The sequence below is a fragment of the Simochromis diagramma genome, unplaced genomic scaffold (genome assembly GCF_900408965.1).
Source record: "Simochromis diagramma unplaced genomic scaffold, fSimDia1.1 OVJJ01000216.1, whole genome shotgun sequence".
In the NCBI taxonomy this organism is placed as follows: Eukaryota; Metazoa; Chordata; class Actinopteri; order Cichliformes; family Cichlidae; genus Simochromis; species Simochromis diagramma.
Window position 1 is genome coordinate 14916847 of NW_024386883.1, and position 13835 is coordinate 14930681.

The window sequence follows — 13835 nt, forward strand, 5'->3', positions numbered from 1 at the left end:
CTAAGAAACGGTTCAGGTAGCTCGTTACCCAGACGGTCCTGGAACTATAGAGCAGATGGTTTTTAATTCACACAAAGTTTTTTTTTTTGTTTTTTGTTTTTAAATCTTTTTTTTTTTAAAGTTGGTCCAAAGATTATAGTTGGTCATGAAAAGTCAGTAACTTTTGTCATTTGATGGTTAATTTGGTGTAGCATGAATGGCTGTGAGTGAGGAAAGCTGTAAAACCTGCAGTTAAAGGGTCAAATCCAGCCCACAGAGTCTGTGCCGGGCCAGTTCTGGGTCCCCCGGCCTTGTGTTTAACACCCATGTAATAAACCATCAGCCGACAGCCAGTTAAATAGCCAGCCGGGTCTCGTTTCATTATTTCATGACAAATTAAGCATGCATTATTGTTTCCTGGCAACACATGCCTAAACATGTCAGCCTCCAACAAAGCACAGCACTGAAACTGTTGCTGCTGTGGAAACGACAAACGTGTTTCACCGATTCAGGAACAAGTGGAACCTAGTAGGTGCTTTTCATAAAGGTTTCAATTTTTTGGTCATTTGTCGTCACATAATTCCTGTAATATTACATTTTAAATTCCTAATGTTCCTAATATTTCAAAAGTTCATACTGAGAAAATCAGAGACAATATTTTATCCCAAATTTATGATGGTTTTTACAGAAACTCTCCACTCAATGGGAGTTGGATGAAAATGTGTTCTTTGTCATATTCAAGTTTTAATATCTGTGAATCCAGTCCACCTGATTTGGACAGTTTTAAAGAATATTATGAATATTGTATATATTATGTATGTGTTATGGAAGAAAAGCTAGGAAAATATCCAAAAACCACAAAGGACCTGGAATTTTGCCCAGTTTCTATTAAGTGTATATTATTCCTGGTGTTTTCCGCCTCATAAATCTGAGGTGGCGTGAAACTGACATGGAACGACGCCTCAGTCCTGGTGATGTTACTTTGCTGGGCATCTATACTCACACTTATTTTGATGGGCTATTGAGCCTGATAAAATAATGAGTGTCAGCTGATAGCAACATTATACATTTTGATTACAGAAATATTAATTGCAGGTAAGTAAGGATTTCCCACACTGGCTTCAGCTGTCATACATGGAGTGAAATAACATTTTTAACCAGCAGAGGGCAGTGATGGGAATCTCTAACATCTCACTTTGATTCAGCATCTGTATCCTCACTTTTTTACCTTCACCTTTAATAAAAAGTGGATTTTGTCAGGTCAAAACAAGCATAAAGCAAAAGACATCTTTGTTTGGACCTACAACAGACACCAGGCTCATGTGCGGTGTGGTTTCAACCTTTCCCTGATGTAATGCCTGGTCTTTATAGTCATGCTGTATTAAAATATGAGGCTTACATATGAGTTAAGTTACACAACACGCATTTAAGAAAAGGTCTTCTCCAGTGAATCATAAAACAGATCAAACATCCAGAGTTACCCGTGGATTTTTTGGCTGTTGTTTTGTTGTTGAAATTATGAATTATTTCTTGTTACTAATGCTCAAAAGTTATACAAAAAAAGCTGTACAAAAACTAGATTTTGGCTTAAGATCAGTATCCAGTCAATATCTCCCTGTGACAGTTAACCTTAACACCGTGATTCAATTCAGCTTATATATTTAGTATTAATGTTGACATATTTTTTTTAATGTACTTTAAACAAAATCGAGATGTAGGCATGTGTTATTGAGCTCATAACAGCTGTTATTTTGTTGTTGTTTTCAGAAATATGTGGACCTCACAGGATGGCAACGACAAATATGATTTATTAGAATCTGTAGATACTTTAGATTCAACGTAGTATCAAATGTTTGAAATCAGCTCAGTATTACTCTGATGGGGAATATTTTTCCGCACAATAATTATTTTCAGTGTTTCTAATCTATGCACAATTTTTAAATAATACAGATTTTTTTGTGCAGTGAGCCGCTTTCATAGTTTTTTTATTCCTTTTTTTGCTAAAAGAATGGTTCTAAAAAACATACTCCATCATACCTTATTGGCCGAGAATAGTAAATCGTTTTTGGTAATATAGTAGATAATAATTAACCCTTTAAACATGGTCGGAGCAGGCACGCTCTGCTTTTGCATAACTATTTTTAAATCCCGGTAGCTCTGCAACCACGTAAGCTAGCGCAATAATTTGTTTTGCATATGAAACCGGAGGAGTTGTACTTACATCTTATGCCATCAGCTTGTCCTAGGTCACGGTTTCCTTCCACATATAGCTTTGCAAAAACTGCATAAAAAGCACTTGCAGCAACAAAAACATAATATTCCAGAAACACGCTTTGCCGACCCGATCAGCTGTTCATAACACTTCCTACAGCGAACTTTCGCACGTCCGCCATTAGTTGGCTGAAACCGGACGTGACGTCATTTTCGCGGAAATGTAGTTGTTTTTTTTTTTTGTTTGTTTTTTACCATCAGGGCCTCATGAGCCTAGACTGGTGTTTTTAAAAGTTATCTTTGACTTTATGACTTTCTGTGTCGTTTCTGGGATGCTTAGGACTCAGTGCTGGAAATAGTTTATTTTGATGCACATGCTGCTTTTTTGCAAATTTGCACTATAATATTTATTTTCGTTTTTCCTGCAGTATATAAAAATTGGGGTATTTCAAAAATAAAAGACACTCAAAATAAATTTCCTGTGGTGGGAAACTATTTTGTGCAACTTTTTTTGTATTTACAGTTTTGAGGGATAAGCCTCTTAAATTTCTCTAACTAGAAATATATGTTAAAAAAACAAACGATTTTCAATTTTTTTTTGTTGTTTATTGCACTTTTTTGCAATTTATGTAATTACTATGCACTTAATGCATACATATTATTCAAATTTGGGCTATAATGGTTGTATTGATGTATAGCAACTTGAAATGCTCCCAAAAATGGCACCACAGCATGTAAAAATATAATATAAGCTCTGGCGGACTTGGTTCTATGGTAGGTCTTAAAGGGTTAACTATACAAGTAATATTTTGATCTAAATGTGGCTGGGCTCGTTCAAATATTGATAGTAATGATACCAACGGTGGTGTTGGTGTTGGGTTGATAGTAGCGCGATAGTATTAATACTTTCTTTCTGTCCTCTAAGTTTAGTATGTAGACGACTGTTTTAAATAAATAAATTTTGGGGAAATAATTTTTTTTATATATATTTAGCTCATATAAATAACCCAAAGCACTTGAGAGACAGACACATTTACATTCCAGGTCTCCTAAAAACTTAGTTTCAAAATACATGAAAAGCTGAAACGTGGTGTGGTCATTAAAATGCATTCAGGATTTGCAGACTGATGATGATTCATCTCAGAAAACCCTCTTCGACATAAGCTGCCTTTATAGGTTAAAAGTATCTGTGCAATTTTTGGCCCTGTATTTACTTTGTATTGGGTCGACACCAAAATTTGCACTACCGCACACCACTGTAACAACTGAGAGCACAAAAAAGCAAATATATTCATTCCCCAATATTCTAACGTTTCCTTACGCTGCATGTGACCTTGCGGCGTAAGGCATCAGCAAGAAACCCAATAATGTCTTTATACAAAGCAGCTGTAACCTCCTGAGACCCTGTGTCCTCGCATAGCGGACATTTCTCTGCCTTATAATTCGATCTGATCGATAAAGCTGTTTGAACCATTTTTATAAGCTCTATAAAACCCAAGTCCCCGTGTAAGGACACACTTGAAAAAAACTAGCTTCTGTTTAAAGATGAAGGTTTGTTTTTGAGCGCTCCCTTCCATCCTCTTCTGTCACACCAACCTTTGCATGTCGTCCTTCACCATATCCACGAATGGTCTTCCTCTTTTCCTCCCGCTTGGCATCTCCATCTTTATCCTCCTTTCTTTGATATTTCCACTCCTTGGCTTGCATCTCTAACTTATCAGGACCAACTGAGGTCAGACATCTAGGAGAAATTAAATGGGTGTCCCAGACAGATTCTAAACAGATTAAAAATGCTGGACCAGAAGCCAATAAAATGGCACCACTGTGAAATTTAGAAAAAGTCTAACTTGTTAAAACCTGCATGAACCGCCCAATACCCAGACATGGTCAGTAAATGGTTTTTAAAACACAGGGGAACAACATCTGGTCAACACAAACATCTGATTCCACAGTTAAAGGTGCATGGATCTGAGAAAAAACACAAATCACATCACACTTTGTAATTTCTTTTTCTTTGTTTTTTTTTTTTACTTAAAAAAGATCAAAATAAAGATGTACAGCTGGAACCAAAATAAGACGCCGTACTACACTTCAGCTCTAAAGACAGATGGCAGAACAAGAAGGCATGGCGGCCTGGACTGCGTCAGCTGGTTTGTCCGCTCCACACAGGGCTACAGCAGATGAGCGAACCAGGAATCGGCGAAAACCAGCCCAGCCGTCGCTGATGGGGAGGGAGGGAGGGACAAGGTGGCTGGTGCTGCTGAAGATGTGGCGTCTTTCATATCCGATCGCAGATTGTCCACTTCCGGGAGAGACCAGGACACTTTGAGACCGAAGCAAATACATTTCTGCTACAGGGTGTCCAGCCTCCCCCGGCGGATCCACAGTGATTCAAATAAGGAAGGGCTCTAATCACTGCTCGACATACAAACGGCGGCTTCGTAAGCTGGGGTTTGACGTCTTACTGGCGATAAACACTTCAAATAACATACAGCGAGAGTAATGGCATCGTCCGATTTTTGTCACGTCTCCGCAAACATAATGGTCTAGAAAGGACTACCCAGATAGCACTTGACTGTCGACATTTAAAACCGGGAGACAGACGCTTAATTCTTTTACGTTTCTGAGTACAAAAAATAGACCAAAGAATGAAAAAAATAGTTATATTCTGAGTGCAGAGGCTTGATTTATGAAGTTCTACTCATGAGCGACTCTCTGGGTCTATGCCTGCACAGTGAGGGTTGTGGTTTAAGGATTGGGGGTGGCACTAGTTAACATTCATCATTGAATATATTTATTAATTTCCAACAGGTATCAGAATATTTGGGCAGTCGATACCCCTTCACATTAAAAGTTTGAATAGTCCTATATAATGAAGTTAAGTATTCAACACATTTTGCCTTCCATACGTCCCATTTTTCACTTTTTCATCTTTTTTTCATTATTGCGATGAATAAAATCTTTTTAAAGATGATTTACCAAAAAAAAGTTCTGTTCACTACAATATCTGCTATATACATCTGTTTAAAAAGCAAGCACAGTCATCCCTATGTACAGCTAAAGATTTCATTGTGTTGTTGTTCACGGAATATACATATTTATTATTTTCACAGTTTTCTATGTTTGCTCTTATATTCAGTATCAACAGACTTCATTTGTTCTTATGAATACAAATGTTTTTCAGCGCACTGAGCTGTCAACCCTCCCGTGTTGATATCTGGTGATGTCTCTTGAACGCTGCTCGTGTCTATGTAGCAAATACGGTTCAGAAACAATCTTGATTGTGGTTCAGTTTTGTTTTCTTCTCTTTTTTTTTGACGATTCACAGCAATCCAAAAAAGTTCTGAGTTTCAAGTTTACAGTTTTCTGGTCTTCCTCTTCATCACGTATCATGATATTTTTCATTTCCTCTCTTCTTCCTCTTCTGTCACTGGAGCTGTAAAACACAGTGGATTTTCCACAAGCGTACGCTTCCCAGTTTAAAAGAAAAAAAAAAAAAAGAGACAGTTCTGCCTCAAGTTTCCACAGATTTCGGAGAGAAGTCATCGAGCCACTAGCCTCTAACCAGCGGGGGTTTGTTGTCGGTCCAGTCGCGCCCACTGGAGGAGACTCGTCAGCTGTGTGAATGCTGTGTCATTGTGGTTACTTTGTGTTTGTGGGCGGTGTGATTGTTGGTCTTTATTGGTTGGTGGTGGTGTTATTGGAATAAGGCACTTGAGAGGTTTTTGGTTTTCACGGGAGCTCAGAGGAGACCAGGGCGAGGCCGGAGCTCTGGCGGATGGGAGGCCCGGCGTGGACCGCCTTGGGACAGTCAGGCGTCAGCACCCGTCCGTTCTCCCCAACGCTGCCGGTGATGGACAGACGGGCCTTATTCCTCATAGCTTCTGTAAATGTTAGCTGGGGAGACAAGAGATGAAGAGAGAGGTTTGTGTGTGGAGCAGGTGGAGATGAGAAAAAATGGAGCATTGCAAATTGGAGTTTTAGGCTGTTGGAGTTTTAAATAAAACCTGAAATTGCTTATTATCATCGTACCTTCTTAGAGGTAGTCTAGAAACCATTCACTTCCCTCAAAAAGTTTTGATTAAGTCTTTATAATGAAAAGAAAAACATCTTGTATATTCTGCTTATTGCAGAATATACAGTATAATAAACACGCAGTCAGAATAAATTTTTTTTTTTTAAGTTTTTTTGCCAAACTTATCGAGTGAGCTTTGTATGGAAGCCCGTTTCCGCCACTAAATAAAAACAAAAAAGCTAGTATCCATAACTCAAAATTTCGAGTTACTTTTCTCAAAATTTCGAGTTAGCTCTGCCAATCAAAAATATACGTGAATGAGGTCGCTTTCTTGTTACCCGGAAGCATATGGCGCAGAGGAACGCGCACTCAAAAACGTATCCCAACAAATTGGCGCTTTCGCGAGTACGTTTGCTGATAGTAACACCATGTGATTCAGCTAATAACACAGGGATTTCATCATTTGTGAAGCCAGGCTGAAAACACTCAGCAATCTGTGCATTCACGACTGGATGTAATACCGGTAGCTTAGCTGTAGCATTTGTAGCTGAGGGCTTCAGCTTCCGGGTAACAAGGAAATGACGCCATTCACGTAGATCACTGATTGGCAGCGCTAACTCGAAATTTCGAGTTGCTTTTCTCAAAATTTTGAGTTAATAAATCGAAATTTCGAGTTAATAACTCGGAATTTTGAGAAAATAACTCGAAATTTTGAGTTATGGATCCTTTTTTTTTTTTCAGTGGCGGAAACGGGCTTCCATAGATTTGAACCAAACAGTACTTTGATGTGTCTTTAAACATCACTGCAGCCCCCCGGTGGCCTGTGATGGTACTCCAGGTGGGCAAAGAGAAGTAAGGTAAAATATACAGTTTGCTGTCAGAAGTGCTGGGCCACCTACGAAACCGGCTCAGCCATGGAAACCTGTGCTATGAAGCTCCTGGTGCACACTCTCTGTGCTGATGTTAATGCCGGATAAAGGATGAACCGTCTCTTTTTAATAAAAAATGTTTCAATAACTTAATAAGGTAATAAACAAGAATTTTAAAATCACAATAGAATAAAGTGAAATAAGTATAAACTGGGATGAGATCCATGGGGTCATCTACAATAAATAAATAAAAACCAGTTAACTGAAATTTGTAATTCTCATTTTAAAACGTAAATAGAAATTTTACTTTTAATCTTTTATTTTTACAGATGTTAATAAATTTAGACCACCTGTCATAGATCTGACAGATGGTGGGCTAATAAATATGTACGGTGTACTGTATTGTATAATTATAGTATAAGGTAACATAGTAAACACCGTTTGGCGTGGTTCTAGTAATTTAGTTGTAAAATGCTAGGAAATACTTATATTTCAAATAGATATTATAAAAAGAAACAAAGTCACTGGATTTTAAAGTTAATTACTTAGTAATATTTCTCTTATGACCAATATTTGTTAATGAACTTTTAAAAGTAAAGTAATAACTTGTAAATTTGTGATGAAAGGTGTGAGTGGACCACAGAGGTGGAATACAGCAGTTATAGGAGTGGCTACATTAATTCTTCTCCACCAACAAACCTCTCACTTATAACAAATACCAAACACTAAAACTCCAACATGCAAAAAACTTCTAGAACGGGCCCACTGTATACCATAACTATACACTTAATAAATAAATAAATATATATATGTATGTATGTAAACACAGTAATGTAGCAACCACCTTTCACAGCCATTCAGAACAGTAGCAGCCCCATACTACATGTAAATCCATTAGCACCAGCAGTGTTACACAGTGAGTGATAGTTGCAGCCAGTGGGACAGGGAAGCTGACTAAGCAACAGTCAAGCTAATGAAGAGTTTGTGCTGAAGTGCTGATGGGGGACACATAACCACGTAGGACAGATATACATCGAGCGAGGAGAGCTATCTGAAAGTCTAATGGTCAGGGACCTGGGGGAAATATCCATAGTTCACATCAATAAAGTCCAGCTTGAGAGGTGGTGTCACTTGTGTTAACCTCAGCTTAAATATGGCTTTAGTAGATACACTTCCTACATGCTCTGAGATGATTTTTTTTTGTTATGTAGTGGCTTCATATTCATCAGAGGATCAGAGTGGACGTCTGATGCACGAATGCTCTGCAGTTTAGATGAAATCCCCTCACAAGTGTAGACATGTGTGTACAAGTAAGACATTGGTCCTCATTTATCATGACTTTCCTCCCTGTTATAATTGTGATAGGCTGAGCGTAGACTGTGTATAAAAGATGCACATAGCTTCCATTACTCATAAATTATTGAGGTTTGGTTGAGAAGCCTCCACATGAGTGTTTTCAGAGAAACTGAGGGAGTCTCATACAGCAGCCTGCTTTTCCCTCCTTCTTGATGCTAATGGTAGCATAATTTTCCAAATAAGCATCATGTCGGGTTCAGTAAGGCTTAAAACTAGCAACTGGGATAGTAAATTCATCAGGACAGTGTAAACAAAGGAAACGAAGGGAAATTTCTCAGACTTCCATACAGTGGTGTTCCTGAGAGTCGCCCCCTGCTGGACATAATAAGAAAGTTTTACTTTAACCAGAAAGGTACTCCATCATTTATACACAGTCTAAGGAGCTGTGCGTAAAAGCACTATGACCACAGCTGCTGCAGACCTTCACAGTAAGGCTTGGATTTTAAAAGCTGTTCAGCTTTTTACTCTAAAAGACATTAGAAATATCTTCTACACATCTGTATCTAGATTTCTATTCCAATGAAACTACCCAAGCTTACATTATATAATATTATAACATTATAATATTATAGTTTCTAGTGATATATTTAGAAAAAGGTTGTCATTAATGACATTTATCGTGTACTTTGAGCATTAACGATGAATATCTTGTTCAGTATAAGCAGTGTTTGTTGGATTTTGGCAGGAAAACAGCTCAATAAATTAGGACCAACATCTGCAGCCACACAAGCTGCGAAGCAGCGCAGTCGACGTCATGTCTGAAGATGACTCATGGCTTCCTGTCACACTGAGAAAAAAGCTTGAACGCAGACCAGGACGTCACATGACCACATAGTGAGCGGATAGGACAGAAATGTGGGAAGCAGTTTGCCACTGGTCACGACAGTCACTCAGCATGTTGAAGCTAGCAGCGGGGGTGTGATTGGTTTCACTTACAGTCTCTGTGCAGGGAGCTAGTGAGGGGGGGAGAAAAGGCCTGGGAGGACCTTCTACGAAAACCCCATCTACATCTTATCAGCTTCCCCATCGCTGCCATAACCATTGAAAACCTCACTAAACTCGGCTAAGTTGTGGATGGTGGGGCTGGGCCGGGGACTCTGGCTTTGGCTAGGCTCGGGGCTATTGCGGGGGCTGCCTGTCTGGCAGGGGTAGCAGTGACGGTGAGATTGGTGGTATTGGGGGTGTTGGGACTGGGATTGGGACTGGGCCTCCACCTTCATTCTTTTGGCCTCGTTGCGTGACTTGTAGCAGAATTCGATGAGGGCCACCAGCATGGCCAGGCCCAGGCCCCCGACGAGGATGTAGAAGACCCCCGCCACGTTGCTCAGGCTGAGGGCCTGGGAGGACTTGTCCTGTAGCCGGCGGGGAGAGGAACACAAGGGTTAGAGATCGTTTTGGCAGATCAGTCAACACTTAAACACATAAAACAGTGTAAAAGGAAAAAAAAAAACGTACAAATTTACACACAAAACTGATCAAACATAATTTTTTCACTACACTACCTCTAACCTTCGTCTGTAGCCATGTTATCAAATATCTCCAACTTTCTCCATATCAGTTAGCGTGCTTTTGTCACATATCCCCTTTGCTGTGTAGTGCTGTAAATACAGTCCATATAAATTTGGGTAATGACAGCCTTTTTTGTAGCTTTGCCACTGTGCATCACTACATCCATTTGAAATGAAACATCAATCATGATGTGATTAATGACTGAAGTGTAGACTTTCAGTTTATATTCCAGGGTTTTAAAAAAAACTTTGCATTAACCGTTTAGGAATTACAGACATTTTTACACACACGTCCCTCATATGGACCGACTAACATAATTCTAAATGAACATTTTTTGAAGGACATCACCGAATGCTGTGTTTCCTGATAGGTTTTTAGTGCAGCTACTTCTTCTGTCCGGTCTTCCTCCCCTCAGCTACAATCGGTGATGGCAGACGGCCGCCCCTCCCTGCGTCTGGTTCTGCTGGAGGTTTCTTCCTGTTACAAGGTAGTTTTTCCTTCCCACTGTCGCCAAGTCCTTGGTCATGGGGGGTCATTTTCATTGTAGCAGCTTTTTCTGTATTATTGTTGGGTCTTTATATAAAGTGCCTTTAGGTGACTGCTGTTGTGATTTGAAGCTTTATAAATAAATTTTTAAGAATAAGATTTTCTTTTAAAGCTGCGCAGGCCGTTTTAGAGGTTTTCCTTGTATCATTCAGGTTTGCGATAATTAATTCGTTTTACTAAATTAACAAATGCTAAACCTGAGATTTCCTCCATTTTTGTTTCGCTTTAGTTTGTTTTCCAAGTTCATAAAATCTTTTCAACAATTTTTATTTTCTTATTTAACTATATCACGTAGTTTTAGTTTTTCAGTTTAACTATAATTACCCTGGATAATTTACTTCAGTTGTTTGTTGTGGTTTTTCAGGCCTTTTATGAGTTTATTACTCTGTGAATTAAGAATGAACGAGGTAAAGGATCTTGAGTAGATTCCAGCAAAGAGTCCATTAGTCCAGGCAAGTCAACAAAGGAACGGGCCTCACCGGGCCAACTGTCTGTCAATCAACAGTACATTATGAGCCTGTTAAAATGAGAAACTGAGTATTTTTTTTAAAATGGCTTTAACTCCTAAAAAGTTAATCCAATACTTTTGTTTAATCCCTTGAATTAAAGCTGAAAGTCTGCACTTCAGTCACATTCTGATTATTTGAGGTAGGAGACAAAGTTACAAAAAGTGTGTCATTGTCCAAATACTCACGGGCCCGTGGTTTTCTTTGCAGCTACGCTAATGTGAGCTTTCGGGTTTCTTCCAACCGTTTAACCCCTCGTTTATTCAAATGTATGCAGCTGATCGCTCATGCTCCCAACCTGCCATTTATCTCCTCTTAATAAATCACCTACATCCTTAAGGTGCGTTGGCTCAACACGAACGAATGGCTGTCATGCTCGGTCTCATTTGCAGGTGATAGCGTGTGTCCTGCACTGCAATTTTCTGATTAAGACTGATGTGGATCGTACATGCTGCTTTGTTACAACGTGGCCACTCTCTCCATGCTCCAGTGCATCAGCAACATGGATCACTGTCAAAGTGTGCGGCTACAGCTGAGGCATACAGTACCGCTGACAACTAGTGTGACATACAGTAAAGTCTCAAGATGCCCTCAACCATCTCAGGTGACAGTCAACTGTGTGTGTGAGCCTTCATCTGCAGTTGCATCACATCGCTTAGCTGCTGTAAAAACGCCGAGCCATGCCTCGTGTCTGTCATGCTGTATCCTCCAGGCTACACCTTGAGTCTCTACCTGCGTGTCTGTTATGTGTCTTATCGGCCAGCCTGCTGTAATAACAGAACTGCCAGCGCTATAAAAGTGTGCATAGAGACAAAGAGAGGAGGGGAGGCTCCCAGGCTGGTGGAGACTGACCTTACTTCCAGAGTCCTTGGGTCCACACTCCCCTTTATCGTACCACCATTTGTTTTTCAGTTTGTCTAAGACTCCTGCTTCACTCAGTTTCAATACGGCAAGGTTTACGGGCGTTCTTCATATCACGGGGGGCGGGGAAGGGTGGGGTGGGGAAAATAACATAAATAACATCATAGGACATGTTATTTTATGTTATTCAATCAGAAGAAGCCCAACAAGAGCAGCTCAGTACTCTTCAGTACAAAGTGACGAAGCCAGTAAGGGGCCCCACTTATGCTACGTGTCTCTTTGCTCATTTATGTGTTTTAAAGGGTCGGGTTTATCGGGGGATGTTAAAGGGGGAAGGGGCAGAGCTAACAGACACATATACGTGGAGCCCCGGCTGCATCGCTTTTCTGGAACGGGCACATACTGCCGGGACCTTTGTCAGAATAACCCTGGAGGCTAGTACTGTCAAACCAAAACTATTGGCTCTTTTACCCTCACTAAAACATCCCAAACCAGGCTACAATCATATACCAAAATACTTATTTTGGTGTTAATTTATAATTATAATAGACCGCTACATAAACAGTACGGCAAATATTTCTGCTTCCACAGTACTCGCTCTCCACTCTAGATTAGAAGTCGCAGTTTCCAAATCTTCTGCGTAACTGTAGAGATCGACCCGGCAGATGCTCCTGTTACCAACAAAAACACATCTCTTTTTTTTATTACCCACATCAAGGTCACATGGGCATAGCGTCATAGCGGCTAACCTTCTCGCCACCGCCTCCGCTGCCACACTCTCCTTTGTCGTACCACCACTTGTTTTTCAATTTGTCCAACAGGCCTTGTTCATTGAGTTTTAACACTGCCAGGTTTACTGCACTTCTTGAAAACGATAAAACATATTTGGTGAGAGGGCGTGAGTATGCTGTCCAATTTGGGAGGGAAGGAAGAGAGGGGGGAGAGGAAAGGGAGGAGTAGCAGTAAGAGAGGGACAAGGGTGGAAAAGTGCATTAATCCCATTCGAGAACCCAAACACACCCTGAGTCAAAATCTCTCTCCCTCAAAGTGAAATGATATCAATAAATAAGCTCCTTATGTTACAGTAATGTAGTCCATTTGTTTTTAGCCAAGCCATTTTAATTAATTAGCATGAGCTAGCAAGCTAGAGCTCATAAAACCTCTAGATGTGTAAGATTGCACTTTAATCAGACACTCATGTTTCCCAGAGAATAATTTGGTACTCATGTGAGTAATGGCCCCACGTTTACCTTTATCACCATAATCTAGAAAAAAGTTCAATTAGCAATTCCCAGACAACTCTTTGTTGTAGCATTAGCATTAGCATACCCTAGCCAGCTAGAGCTAAAAATATATATATTTTTAAAAACTTTCTATAAAGTTTAATTTTTTTTTTAATATTGCAAACAGATACCACATGTGAGTAAAAGTTCCAGTATAATACAAATCTAAAAGGGTACAAGATGATTAATTATATAATTAATTATATAAATGAGAAAAAAAGAAAAAATATCCAGAACACAAGTTGTGGGCTACACTAGCAACATGCTGCTAAGTAAAATATTTAACCTATCCTAGCTCTGAAAATTTCAGTCTATTTTGAATTTTAACATGAATTTCTCTAGTGTTGCCAACTGAGACCACTGCTAATCTAGATCTGATTAATATGATACATTTTATATGTTCCACATCTTAAAGACATTTTATAATTATTCAGATAAATGGGATTTAAATTAACCGGATTTGCAATCTCAGTTTAATGGTAAAAAGTATTTTCCTTTGTTTTAAACAGGCATAATACCTTTAATTAATTTTAATCAGACATGGTGACTGAATTATACGTATGGTAGATAATCCTTTTGTACACTGTTTATTAATACAAAAATGAAAAAATATATAAAACAAGTAATCACTGGTACAAAAGCGTGCTACATTTTGGCACTTAAATTGTTGGCCATCAGCACTGCCAGCAAAATAAAAAAT

General features: G+C 39.3%; 1 protein-coding gene across 7 annotated transcripts in view; it reads right to left on the minus strand.

The window, feature by feature from the left end:
- Window positions 1-4208: 4208 nt before the first annotated feature.
- The window catches only part of gria4b (glutamate receptor, ionotropic, AMPA 4b), a 170426-nt gene continuing 160799 nt past the window's right edge, over window positions 4209-13835 (minus strand). For 2 of the 7 annotated variants that reach the window (XR_005695917.1, XR_005695916.1), the window contains 3 exons: window positions 12602-12716; window positions 9367-9782; window positions 5994-6087 (listed from right to left, as the gene is read on the minus strand). Coding sequence is in view for 4 of the 7 variants with exons in the window: in XM_040032445.1 (XP_039888379.1) it covers window positions 9435-9782; window positions 12602-12716 (463 nt within the window). In the remaining 3 variants the exon portion in view is untranslated. Of the gene's footprint in view, window positions 6088-6943; window positions 9783-11838; window positions 11959-12601; window positions 12717-13835 lie in introns of those variants that run through there. The other 5 variants (XM_040032447.1, XM_040032446.1, XR_005695918.1 and 2 more) reach the window with 5 other exon arrangements.